Source organism: Ailuropoda melanoleuca, chromosome 5 (genome assembly GCF_002007445.2).
Source record: "Ailuropoda melanoleuca isolate Jingjing chromosome 5, ASM200744v2, whole genome shotgun sequence".
Lineage (NCBI taxonomy): Eukaryota > Metazoa > Chordata > Mammalia > Carnivora > Ursidae > Ailuropoda > Ailuropoda melanoleuca.
The window spans coordinates 969,157-981,618 of NC_048222.1; the positions used below are offsets into that span (position 1 = coordinate 969,157).

Below are 12,462 nucleotides of genomic sequence, written 5' to 3' on the forward strand. Positions count from 1 at the left end.
TGTAAAAAAAAAAAAAAAAAACTTTAAAAAAAAAAAAAAAAAAAAAACATAGAGAATAAGACTTACCCTGAGGTAAGATCTTGATCAGGCTGTCCAATTAAATAGGAATATAATATGATCTACCTGTGTAAAGTTTTCTAATAGCCACATTAAAAAAGTAAAAAGACAGGTGAAACTAATTTTAATATTTTCTTTAAACCAACATATCCAAAATATTAACATCTAATCAATATAAAAATTAATGAAATATCTTACATTTTTTATACTAAATCTTTGAAAGCTGAGTGTTTTTTCTTATTGCATATTCAGATATTAAATTTTCATTGAAAATACTTAATTATTTAGAGTATACAAAATTAAAAATGTTACAAGTACATTCACATACCCAAATTACACCAAACATAAAGGTTCCAATAACTAAATTATGTTTTAAAATTTAAATTAAAAATGTAGTTGCTTAGTTCCATATCCATATGTACCTGATGGCTTCTGTACTGGACAGTGCAAATCTCAATCAAAAAGTCTCTGTTCATGGTTGGTTGAGGGGTCAAAGGAGTGGGTAGCACCACAAGTATGCCAGGGAGGGAAGAGGAAAGTCGTAAAAAACGCAGTGTAAGCTCTTTGTGCAAGTCCCATTTGAGGGCAGATTCCTCTGGTCTTCAACAGTGAGGTATGGTTTCCTGAAGTGGACTAATTCTTCAGCATGATTGCTATTTAGAGCTTAGGTACTCTGGGAATCAGTTTTTGGGTAGGAAAGGGTCTAGCAGTGCTGGTCATATTCACCATCTCTAAGTAGAATCTTACTATGTATGATGAGGAACAGTCATGGAAATCAGATTATTTTCCTACAGATCGGTTCTCAACTAGGGGTGATTTTGCCCCTCAAGGGGACATTTGCTCCCCCATCTTAAAAATGCTTGCTTGTCACAAGTAGGTGTGGTGGCATCCAGTGGTTGGAAGCCGGGAATGCCGCTAAAAGCCCTGCACTGCAGGGTACAGGGCACTACTAGGAACTGTCCGGCTGAAAATGTCAACAGAACCAAGATGGAGAAACCTTGCTCTAGAGGATTTGAGGAAGAAAGACTGAACTAGCTGTTCCTTCAGAACCTCAGTATGACTCCCTTGTGGGATCAGTTAAGGGAGAACAGCTTGTTTTGTTGAAATACATCAAGGTTTCTAGTTGTGTTTTCACTGTTGGTAGACTTTTTGATTATAAACAAATAATGTCATGCTCAGGATGGGAATGGAGACCTGTTGGATAAAGATAAATAATATGTGCTGTGCTCATAAGACTCCGTGTACCTTGGGATAAGGAGCTCACCTGTTCTCATATGGCTTGTATCCTATGACCCAGGCTCAAACATGATTGATGCCAGTATTGGATTACTTGTCACTCTCTTCTCTTTCCCTATTACCATCTCTCGTTTTATCTTTATTTTTTTCCCTGTACCCTGGTTCCTTTTTATTTTCTCCCTTCCTCCCTTTCCCCTGATCTTATTCCCCGCCCCTCACCAATGCTCATACATCCTGCAGCTCCTGCTTTCCCAGCGCTTAATCTGTTTCCTCCCTTCAAAGCTGTTGGTTCCTCATTCAGAATGGCCAGTTCACCACCATCCCCATCTGTGTCTAAGAGAGCTGCCCCCCATACTTACAATCACAGCTGTCTTGTTCACAAAAATGCTAAACTACGATTTCTTGCCTCCTTCAAAAAAAAAAACAAAAAAACAAAAAAACTCTCTCCAAAAAGAAGGGAGGAGCAATGCATATGCTTCTGACACAACTGTTTGAGAAACTGGGTTCTTTTAGAGCAGGTGCTGTGCGCTGAGGATGGCTCTCTGCTAGAACCAAATGGTTGTAGTTAGTGTCTAATGTATTGTCTTCTCTTCCAATAATTGTGGCTGTGCTTGAGCACCCTCCCCAGTTCTTTCCTTTGGGTTTCTACACACTTACAGGACAACACCTGCTTCTTCCTGGTATCAGCAACAACTCAGGTCTTTAACCTCATGCCTCCTTTGCCTTATGCCTTCATTCATCCCAGGTTGCTTTTGCCTGCAGCACCCCAGGCTGTCTCTGGCCCCATATATTTCTGTCCCTCCCTCTGTTATAAGATGGTGGACACTGTGGTGGCAATTTGGAATCAATATCAAACCTAAAAAAGGGTAGCATGGTCTGTCTTAGGGCTCCAAGCTAGTCTTCACTAGCGTTTGAAGGTATACAACTCAAAGACTAGAATGATTCTTTGTACTTAACAGGTACTCAAAACTATCTGAGTAGAATGTTCTAGCGTATAGAGGATGATAAAGGAAAATCGGTCTGTCATGTCTTTACCAATTTTAGGGAACTTAATCTTGTGGTAGCCAAAATCATATTTCTTACCATTGCAGAAGCCTCTCTCAATTCAAGAAGGGATCATATCAGAAGTATGAGCTTTCCTTTTACAGAGACCGCCAACAGCTTCAATGCTTCTCAGCAAGACAAAAGGTAAAGGGGAAAAACTGTCACTCAGCATCTAGCTTTATCTTTAAAATAAGGATGTTTCTGTACTAAAGATTTAATACTTTACTTTTCTCTTCATGACCATTAAGAAAGCCTTTGTTTCAAAGGCTTTGAAATATCGCTCAGATAATTATGTCATAAAAACAAGGAGTATGAGACTTGATGTCTTAAAAATTTTCTACCAGTTGTTGTAGACATTCAAAATAACTTACATTTTCTTTTAAAGCAGCATTACGTTCAAAAGACATAAAGTTCAGTTTATGGTGTTACAAGGAGTGATTTAAGATTCATCTTCCAGGGGCTCCTGGGTGGCACAGCGGTTAAGCGTCTGCCTTTGGCTCAGGGCGTGATCCCGGCGTTATGGGATCGAGCCCCATGTCAGGCTCCTCTGCTATGAGCCTGCTTCTTCCTCTCCCACTCCCTCTGCTTGTGTTCCCTCTCTCGCTGGCTGTCTCTATCTCTGTCAAATAAATAAAAAATCTTTATAAAAAAAAAAAAAGATTCATCTTCCAATAGTAGTAGACACACACAAATGACTGTGGTGGTTTAACTATTTGGTCACAATACAGAAACAATTGTGTGTAATTCCTGTCTTCGGGAAGAGATTAGATCCCTTCCTGGTTGTTCTGGGGATGGCTATTCCTAGAACCAGTGATTCACGGTGGTTTGATGGTGGTGTACATTTGAATGTGCTGGTCCTCTGGTCACAATTTGTCATGTTATAGTATTCTTAAACTAGGGATGTAAAACTGTTGCAAGTACATGAATTGGTAATACATTTCCAAGCCAAACAGAAAAAAATTGGATTGTTTATTATCTTACATTCCCGAGAGTCCCCGTTTCTTAGTGTAGGTATCTGATGGGATGCTACCTTGTAAAGGTAGTTACACTCTTGTTTTAGAGATGAGGTGGTAATTTAAGCTTTCAATTTAGTTTATTAGGTTACTGTATTTACTTTAATAATCTTCAGTTATCCAATTATAACACACTCCTTTTTTTTTTTTTTTTAAAGATTTTATTTATTTATTCGACAGAGATAGAGACAGCCAGCGAGAGAGGGAACACAAGCAGAGGGAGTGGGAGAGGAAGAAGCAGGCTCACAGCGAAGGAGCCTGACGTGGGGCTCGATCCCGTAACGCCGGGATCACGCCCTGAGCTGAAGGCAGACGCCCAACCGCTGTGCCACCCAGGCGCCCCAACACACTCCCTTTTTAAGGCTGAAAAAGTGCCATAAAGTTATTACTAAATTCCTTTTTTAGAGTGTTTGTATTTTATCTCCTGTTGCTACTACAGTCTCCTCAGGTGTCTCTCTTACTGCCTTCCTGAACTCAGAATCACACAATAAGCTGGAAGACATGTTACTGGTGATTGATTAGGACAGCAGCGTCCTTCAGGACTCTCTGCGATGATAAAAATGATCTGTGTCTGTGCCGTCCAGTTCAGTAGCTGCTAGCTGCATGTGGTTAAGGGACAGAATTCTTTATTTGAGTGAATATAATTTTAAATTTATACAGCCATGTGTGGGCACTGCCTACTCCACTGGACAGTGCAGTTCTGGACCAATCCCTCCCCACATCTCAGTTTACAGGGACCTGAAACTCAGAAGGGGAGTGATTTCTCCTCATGACGGTAATCCCCCTTCCCAGCAGCTCCTGCTTATCACTTATGGCTTTCCTTTCCACTTGAATGTTTTCCTTACCCTGCTTCTTTTCTGATGGCTTCCTTTTTTTTAGCATTGGCAAACAAATTCCACAAAATGATTATACCCCCATGTTAGGCGGTTATATCAGTAGTGATGGAAAACAAAAACTTAGTATGGTTTTAGTTATTAATTTCAAAAGCAGGTTTAACTTAATACAACATACCTGGAGGGCCTCTACCGTGTCCTCTAAGGAAGGGGAAATGAAGGCAGAGAAAAATGTGAATGCTTTGCCTAATGCTTATCACTTATGGCTTTCCTTTCCACTTGAATGTTTTCCTTACCCTGCTTCTTTTCTGATGGCTTCCTTTTTTTTAGCATTGGCAAACAAATTCCACAAAATGATTATACCCCCATGTTAGGCGGTTATATCAGTAGTGATGGAAAACAAAAACTTAGTATGGTTTTAGTTATTAATTTCAAAAGCAGGTTTAACTTAATACAACATACCTGGAGGGCCTCTACCGTGTCCTCTAAGGAAGGGGAAATGAAGGCAGAGAAAAATGTGAATGCTTTGCCTAATGTCATACACAGAATAGTCAAGTAAAAAGGAAAGCTGAGAAGTAGAATTCACTATCTTTCAACCAAGAAATGTGGTTACTTTCGGCTGCAAGCAAGCAGTCTATCAACAGACAAGGCTTTCTGAAATAACCCTTAATGCTTCCTAAGAAACTGAACTAATTTAGGAATAAAAGGAAATTTTCTCAGGTAGATTGTCTGGTGCCAGAGCAATGTTCAGTGACGACTGAAGCTTTTCCTACATTCAGGATGCTCACAGTCCCTAAGGCAGATTCTCTGACAACTAAGGAGACCTGAGCAGCTAAAGAGCTTCTGTTATTTCACTATCTTAGTAGAGCTTATTTGCTGTATGAATTCTTTGATGTCTGATCAGGGCTGAACTTACACGGAAGGGCCTCCCACACTCATGACATTCATAGGGTTTTTCACCTGTATGGATTCTCTGATGCTGAATAAGACCTGTGCGCCCACTAAAATCTTTCCCACATTCTTCACATTTATAAGGTTTTACTCCAGTGTGCACTCTGTGGTGTCCAATGAGATGGGAGCGTTGAATGAAGGCTTTTCCACATTCATTGCATTTGTAGGGCTTCTCTCCAGTGTGAGTCCTTCTGTGCTTACTAAGGTCTGAGCTGTGACTGAAACTTTTCCCACAGTCATCACATGCATAGCGTCTTCTTTCCCTCTGTTGCCACTCTAATCTGCCCTCACTTTCAATAGCATCTCTGGATTCAGGATGCTGAGGAATGTCTTTGTTAAGTCTGTCATTTATCTTCCCAAGGAATTCTGTGTCCTTCTGGGACAATGCCTCATTCTTAGTTCTGGTTTTATCACCTGTAACAAAGAGTACACAAACATGTCCTGATCTAGGTTTGAGAAGCAAAGCCTATGAAAGAACGAACACGTAAATGTTATGTGTTATAAAAAAGTCACACACAATGTACAAACTAGGTATTTGGCACCATCAAAACGTATACTGACAATATAAGGAAGAGATCAAGAGGCCAGTAGGGAAGACAGCAGCAGAATACATTATTTGGGAACAGATTAAGAAGAGAGGAAAAGGCAATGATGTGGATCAGGGGGTTACTTGACAATCCTGTGCAAAGGTAGAGTGGTGAGTGGTAAATGAGGACTGGAGATATGCAGAGGATAATTAAGAGGGACAGAGGGTGATCACAGAACGGAGATGGGGAGGGAGGTAAAAGTTTGGGAGAAACATGCAGGGGCTGGCCTGGAACACAGGTGGTTAAAGTGGTAGTAAATCTGAGTAAAAGTGGAGAAGACAGTGGGATTAGGGATCTGAGAGGAATGTACTGGGTAGGAACCATCAAAGGAGAGGAATGTGTGAAGGAGATAATTAATTAAAAGCAGACTGAGAACATGTAGGTCAGGATAAATCCAGGAAGATTAGTAGGAAGTGACAATGGATGGTCTGGTGTATGTGCTGGATTGAATCCTTTTTTCTGAAACTATCATCTCTTCCTGTCCAAATCCTAGCATGGTGGTTCTCAAACTTAATTGTGCATCAGAATCATCTTGGATGACTTATTAAAACAGAATGCCAGGCTTCCTGACCCCGGCACTTCTGATCTGATAAAGCAGGAGTACAGCTGAAGAATTTGCATTTCTAGTAAGTTTCCTGGTGTGACAGATACTACTAGTCCAGGAACAAGTTTTGAGAACCACTCGCCTAGCTACTATTCAAGGTCCATCTCAAATGCTCTCTCCTCCAGGAAGTCTTCCCTAATCTCCCAAATTGGATGTGTTCTCTCCCTCTTCCTGCTCCCCGTGTCCTCAACCCAAGCTTAGTACAGAATAGCAAGTACTCAATATTTTTTGAGATGAATTTTATAAGAAAATAGATGTTTTGATGATTTGGAGGGAATAGAAGGTGTCACCTATTTGGTCATGCTGTGACCACCATCTCAACAAACCTACGAATCCTTACTGCGCAACAGTTGTTTAATTACGGTTTTCAGTGATCACCTGGCATGACAGAAGCAGCAGCAAGAGCTACCAGGACATTTCAGTGCCTGGGCTAGGGGGTGGTCTCACTTAGTGCCATGCTGTGACGTCCACTCTTCACTGTCATCACCATGTCCCCTTGCTACCACTCCTCCTCCTTAACGATCTTTTTTTTTTTTTTTTAATCAGGCAGTACACTTTCTCAAAGTTTGGAAATTTCCTCTAAGATGATATTGTTTTTGGAAACTAAATGCCATATTATCTTTGGCTAGAAATGACAAGGACTAAATTAGAGCCAGGAGGTCTAGATTCTAGTCTTGGAATTGTCTGATAACTGCTTAAATTTTGGCAGATGACCACTACTTTGGTTTCCTTATCACCTCTGTGCCCACCTCTTTACCTATAGTTTGATTAGATGAGGGAATGTATGATAATGCATTTGTAAAAGTATAATTTGTGACAGAAGTATTGCTAAATTAGTAGGGTAATAATGATCAAGCAAATCATGGAAATCAGAGACACCCCCATACCATTAAGGAAAGTGTTCTCAAACATCAGCATATTGGCTCAACTGCTTCTTTTACATACAACTGTCACCACTGGTTGGCTTTCCTATGGCTTACTGATGAAGATGAATATTTGGAAAAAAAAAAAAAAGACACAAAACTAAGTGGTCAGTCCACCATCTTCTAGTGTAATCTACCAGTCCTCAGGATGAGTCTCTCTCCCACGACTTCAGGAGAAATCTAAAGAAAAATCTCACCAGGACTTCAAAAGGCTTTTTTTAAAAATACGAGGTTGGTTTTTCTTGGTCAGCAATTGAAATGATAACCCTCTCCCTTAGATCTGCAATTGAACAGCGTACAGAATAATAATTGAATGGAAATTGTCAAATGTGAACTTTTCTTATCTCAAGGACCTGTAGTCTCTTTCTTGGTCAATTGGAGTTTTAGGGCCTTGTTTATATATCTCTTCCAAGTGCCAGCTAGTCTCAGGCCAATAGGATTCCAAGAGACCTTCTTTCAAAGATTTACTTATTTGAGAGAGTGCGACACAGCGAGAGCATATGCGGGAGGAGAGGCAGAGGAGAATCTCAAGCAGTCTCCCCACTAAGCGTGGATCCCGACACAGGTATCGATCTCATGACCCTGAGTTCATGACTTGAGCCGAAATCAAGAGTCAGACGCTTAACTGACTGAGCCACCCAGGCGCACCAAGAGACCTTTTTTTAGAACAGACAAAATGAAAAATATTTGGATCTAACATCTTCTGCCAGGGCTGTCCTTCCAATGTTATTTTGGCATTTGCAATACCAATAGTTCTTATCAGTTACTATTTGAGATAAGTCCAGCCCTGCTGGTCACTGAGGTGAGGACAAGTTCACAAAGATCATCTGATTACCATGTGTACAACTTGCTTGACAGTCTAGGGGAGCAAGGACAAGGTTAAATGCTGAGTGCAGCGAAACTTGAAGGGAGTTAAGGAGACTGTCATTTATTTGCTAGTGGAGAGTCAATGTTGTGGGTTAATAGCATGTCCAAAAAGTTCCCTTTGAAGTACTTTAAAATGTGCTACAAAGAACTGCAAGATACTCAGCTCTCCCAATTTCTTCTGTCATTTACAAGGATAATTCTGGGGGCACCTAGGTGGCTTAGTCGTTAAGCGTCTGCCTTCAGCTCAGGTCCTGATCCCAGGGTCCTGGGATCAAGCCCGCATTGGGCTCCCTGCTCAGCAGGAAGCCTGCTTCTCCCTCTTCCCCACTTGTGTTCCCTCTCTTGCTGTCTCTCTGTCTGTGAAATAAATAAAATCTTTAAACAAAACAAAACAAAGCAAAGATAATTCTGTATTAAGTGATTATTGCTATTGTAATTCCCAGTTATGTTTACAGAGAGGAGTCCTATTATCTTAGCCAACAGCTAATACAAATAATAATACCTTGCTGGTATGGATACAATTTTTTTTTTTTAAAGATTTTATTCATTTGACAGAGAGCGAGACAGCACAAGCAAGAGGAGCAGCAGAGGGAAAGGGAGAAGCAAAGGGAGAGGGAGAGATGCGGGGCTCCATCCAAGAACCCTGGGATCATGACCTGAGCCCAAGCCAGATGCTTAACCGACTGAGCCACCCAGGTGCCCCACAATGAATTTTTTAAAGAAAAAATAGTGCATAAAAAGTCTATTTAACAATAAATTTGTATTTTGAAAGACAGTGACTTTTTGGTACATTATCCTATGACTTTTAACAACTGTTCTGGACCAGCAGGCAGGAGCCCCAGTTTCTGACTGTTATCTCAGCTCTACTTCTTACTCTTTGGAAACTTAGACAAGTCACAACCACTGTGGGTATATTTCCTCAACCGTATAATGAGGATTTGGACCGGACATTATGTGCTTTTAATAAAGTTGAGAGACACGTCTTGAAATGTGTTGTGATTTCTGCAGTTTTATTTTGTTTTTGTATTGTTTTGGTGGGTTTTGTTTTTTGGTGGTTAGTTGTTTTGGTGGGGAGTGTGGTGGTGGTGGTACAAATAAAAACTGTGTATGGCTCTTGGTGCTGTACCTTAGAAAAAAAAGTCATATTCATACTGTTCAATGCAGACAAAAGGGATTCTCTAAAAATTCTCAGGCCTCATAGGATAGCTAGATTTTAGTAGATTAGATTAAAAAAAGACAATTATATTTTTCCTTGAAAAGTTATTTTAGTAGCAGCACATGTATAAGCTTCTACAATTTTAGGTATAGGAACTGTCTATTTTTCTGAATTTGTAACATGAAGTAGAGAGGAACTAGTCCAGAAATATCTATTGAAAAAAACAAGGAAAGACCATCTAGAACTTAAAGTTTTGCACAGACTATCCATTAGTCAAAATAATTCTGTGTTCTACATAGAATTTAGCATGTTGACATGTTAAAATATTATGTGACCTATTTTATGACTGGCTGCATGTCCTTTCTCCTCCCAAAGGCAGGGAAAGAAATTGTTTATAAGATGCATGTTCACGGAAAAAAGTGAAGACCCCACATAGTTAAGCTTAGTAAAGCTTATTAGAACAGCCTACATCTTTTAGCTTCTGCCTTCTGAAACCATTCTTGACTACTATTAACTTCTAAATGCCAAACTGTCAGTAAGTGGATGCTTATCAGTTCTTATCCTGTGTCCCATTGGTCGCATTGGCTATACCTGGCTGAAGCTCCTGGTGCCCTTAGTGACACCACCCTCTTCCGCTTCCTGCCTGACGGTCCCTGATCTTTTTTAAAGAATCCTCTTCCTCTAACCAAACGTCAAATTGTGGCATGCCTCAAAAATTTGCATGTACCTCTCTTCTCTTCGCTTTATACATTCTTCTTGGTCAACTTCATCTACAGCCATGTCTTCTATCATCTACCCAGGGACAATTCCCAAATCTCTTATCTCCTCCCACATCTTTCTCCTGTATCTAGAACCATATTTTAAACTGCCCTGCCTACTAGATGGATGTTTCTGAGATACAGCAAGTTCACATGTATAAAAATTGAATCCAATCTAAGTTTTCACACATAAATTACTGACACACATTATCTGCAAGGTACCCAAGTCACAAACTTGGATTTTATTAAAATACCCCCCCACCACCAATATCTAATCAGACCTGTTCATTAATAAATGAATAAGAAATATCTCTTGAATTTTCTCTTTCCGCTCTCTCCAGCCTTATTTCAGCACTGGTCTACAATCTGTATTTGAAAGTGGTCCCCCTTACCTTCCTTGTGGTATCTTTTCTCCTTATTTATAGTGGTGTGCTCATTCACTTATAGACTTTGGAAAATAGAGAAGAATAAGTCACCTGTGATTTCATTACCTTCAAATAATCTTTGTCTATAACATTTGGAGATATCCTTCTAATATTTTTCTCTGTAACTTTAAAAAAGTAGAATCATGGATAGTGATTTTTAAAAACACAAATCTGTGTCACCCACTCTATTAAAATAACGTAACAGGGGCACCTGGATGGCTCAGGTGGTTAAGCGTCTGGCTCTTGATCTCAGCTCAAGTCTTGATCTCAGTGTTGGGAGTTCAAGCCCTGTATTGGTATTGGGGTGTGGGGCCTACTTAAAAATAAATAAATAAAATAATGTAATAGATCTCCATCTGTTTCCTCAGCATGGTACTCAGGAACCCTCAGCACTGGCCTTTGATTTTTCCCTTCTACAAAATTCTCTTCATCAAAATCAACTCAGAGCAACTGTCATTCTTAGAATGTTAAGCTTTCATGCCCCCCCCCCCCCCCCCCCCGGCCGTTCTCTCTGCCTGGAATGTTCTCCCTTCCCAGTTCCCACCCATCTGACCATCTCAGCTCAAGCAAACCTACTCTGTGACACTTTTGAAGGCCTGCCACAAGGATAGCTGTCCTTTTTTTTTTTTTTTGTAGGTTATAGCATAACTGCTCATTTTTTTGAAGAGAAGTCTTTCCTTTGTATTCCTGACATCTAGCATGGCACCTAACATGTAGCTGCTGCTCAACAAAAGTTTAATAAAAGAATGAATAGAATAGGGGGTCTAAACCTCACCTCTAAAGTTAACCAATAACCAACACTTTGCTTTAAAGCACGAAAAGACTCCTTTAAATTATCCATAATTGAATGCCATCTTTCCAGGTATGAACTACAAACATCTTAACTTAAAATCATTTTTCAGATAGACAAATCACTTGGCAGGGAACCTACAGAATGAGAGAACCATACTGGTAAAATTTATTTATTTTTATTTATTTATTTTATTTATTTATTTATTTTTTTTTAAAGATTTTTTATTTATTTATTAGACAGAGATAGAGACAGCCAGCAAGAGAGGGAACACAAGCAGGGGGAGTGGGAGAGGAAGAAGCAGGCTCATAGCAGAGGAGCCTGACGTGGGGCTCGATCCCATAACGCCGGGATCACGCCCTGAGCTGAAGGCAGACGCTTAACTGCTGTGCCACCCAGGCGCCCCCATACTGGTAAAATTTAAAGTAGTGAGAATGGAATCCATAATAGGCCAGGGGAGGCAGTATGGACACAAGAGCCTCTAGAGAGAGGACAGGGAGCACTGAAAAAAGCAGTGTTTGGGCAAACTGGAATTTAAAGTTTGTTTACTTTTTACTGAAGCCTGGGGATACACTAGACATCTAGTTTTCAATTAGTGAACTGATTACTGGGGTGGGGAAGCAAACCACAACCAAAACCCAGTCAACCTAACAAGGAGAAACAAAAAGCCTACTATACTGACCAGTTCTTGCTCTCTCTTCCCGATTTCTTTCAGTGTGAGGGTGTATTAGGGACACCTAATACACCTGCCCCCCCCCAATTTATTTGCTGCAGCTCTAACCTCCAATGTGACTGCATTTGGAAAAGGGGACTTTAAGAAGTAATTAAGAATAAATGAGGTCATCAGGGTGGGGCCCTTATCAAATAGGATTGGCATCCTTACAAAAGAGGAAGAGATCCCAAGAGTGTGTGCACAGCAAAAAGGCCATGTGAAGGCACAGCAAGTCTGTGAGTCAAGGAGGAAGCCTCACCAGAAACCAAGCCTGCTGACACCTTGATCTTGGACTTTCCAGCCTCCCAACTGTGAGAAAATAAATTTCTGTTGTGTAAGTCACCCAGGTTGTGGTATTCCATTCTGGGAGCCCTAACAGACTAATACAGGGTGTCATATGAATTCTCCTGCTCAAAATGTAAAATTTAAGAGAATTTAGAACTAGAATCATCAGATAACAACAAACAGAAATGTAAGGTATTATTAACTTGAATGAGTATTTAAAT

At 40.2% G+C, this 12,462-nt stretch overlaps 1 protein-coding gene across 1 annotated transcript in view; it reads right to left on the minus strand.

Moving 5' to 3' along the window:
* Positions 1-4,158: 4,158 nt before the first annotated feature.
* The window catches only part of ZSCAN16 (zinc finger and SCAN domain containing 16), a 10,574-nt gene continuing 2,270 nt past the window's right edge, over positions 4,159-12,462 (minus strand). Inside the window, exon 3 of the mRNA XM_034660107.1 lies at positions 4,159-5,548. Within this exon, the coding sequence (XP_034515998.1) occupies positions 5,043-5,548 (506 nt within the window). The 3' untranslated portion in view covers positions 4,159-5,042. The remainder of the gene's footprint in view (positions 5,549-12,462) is intronic.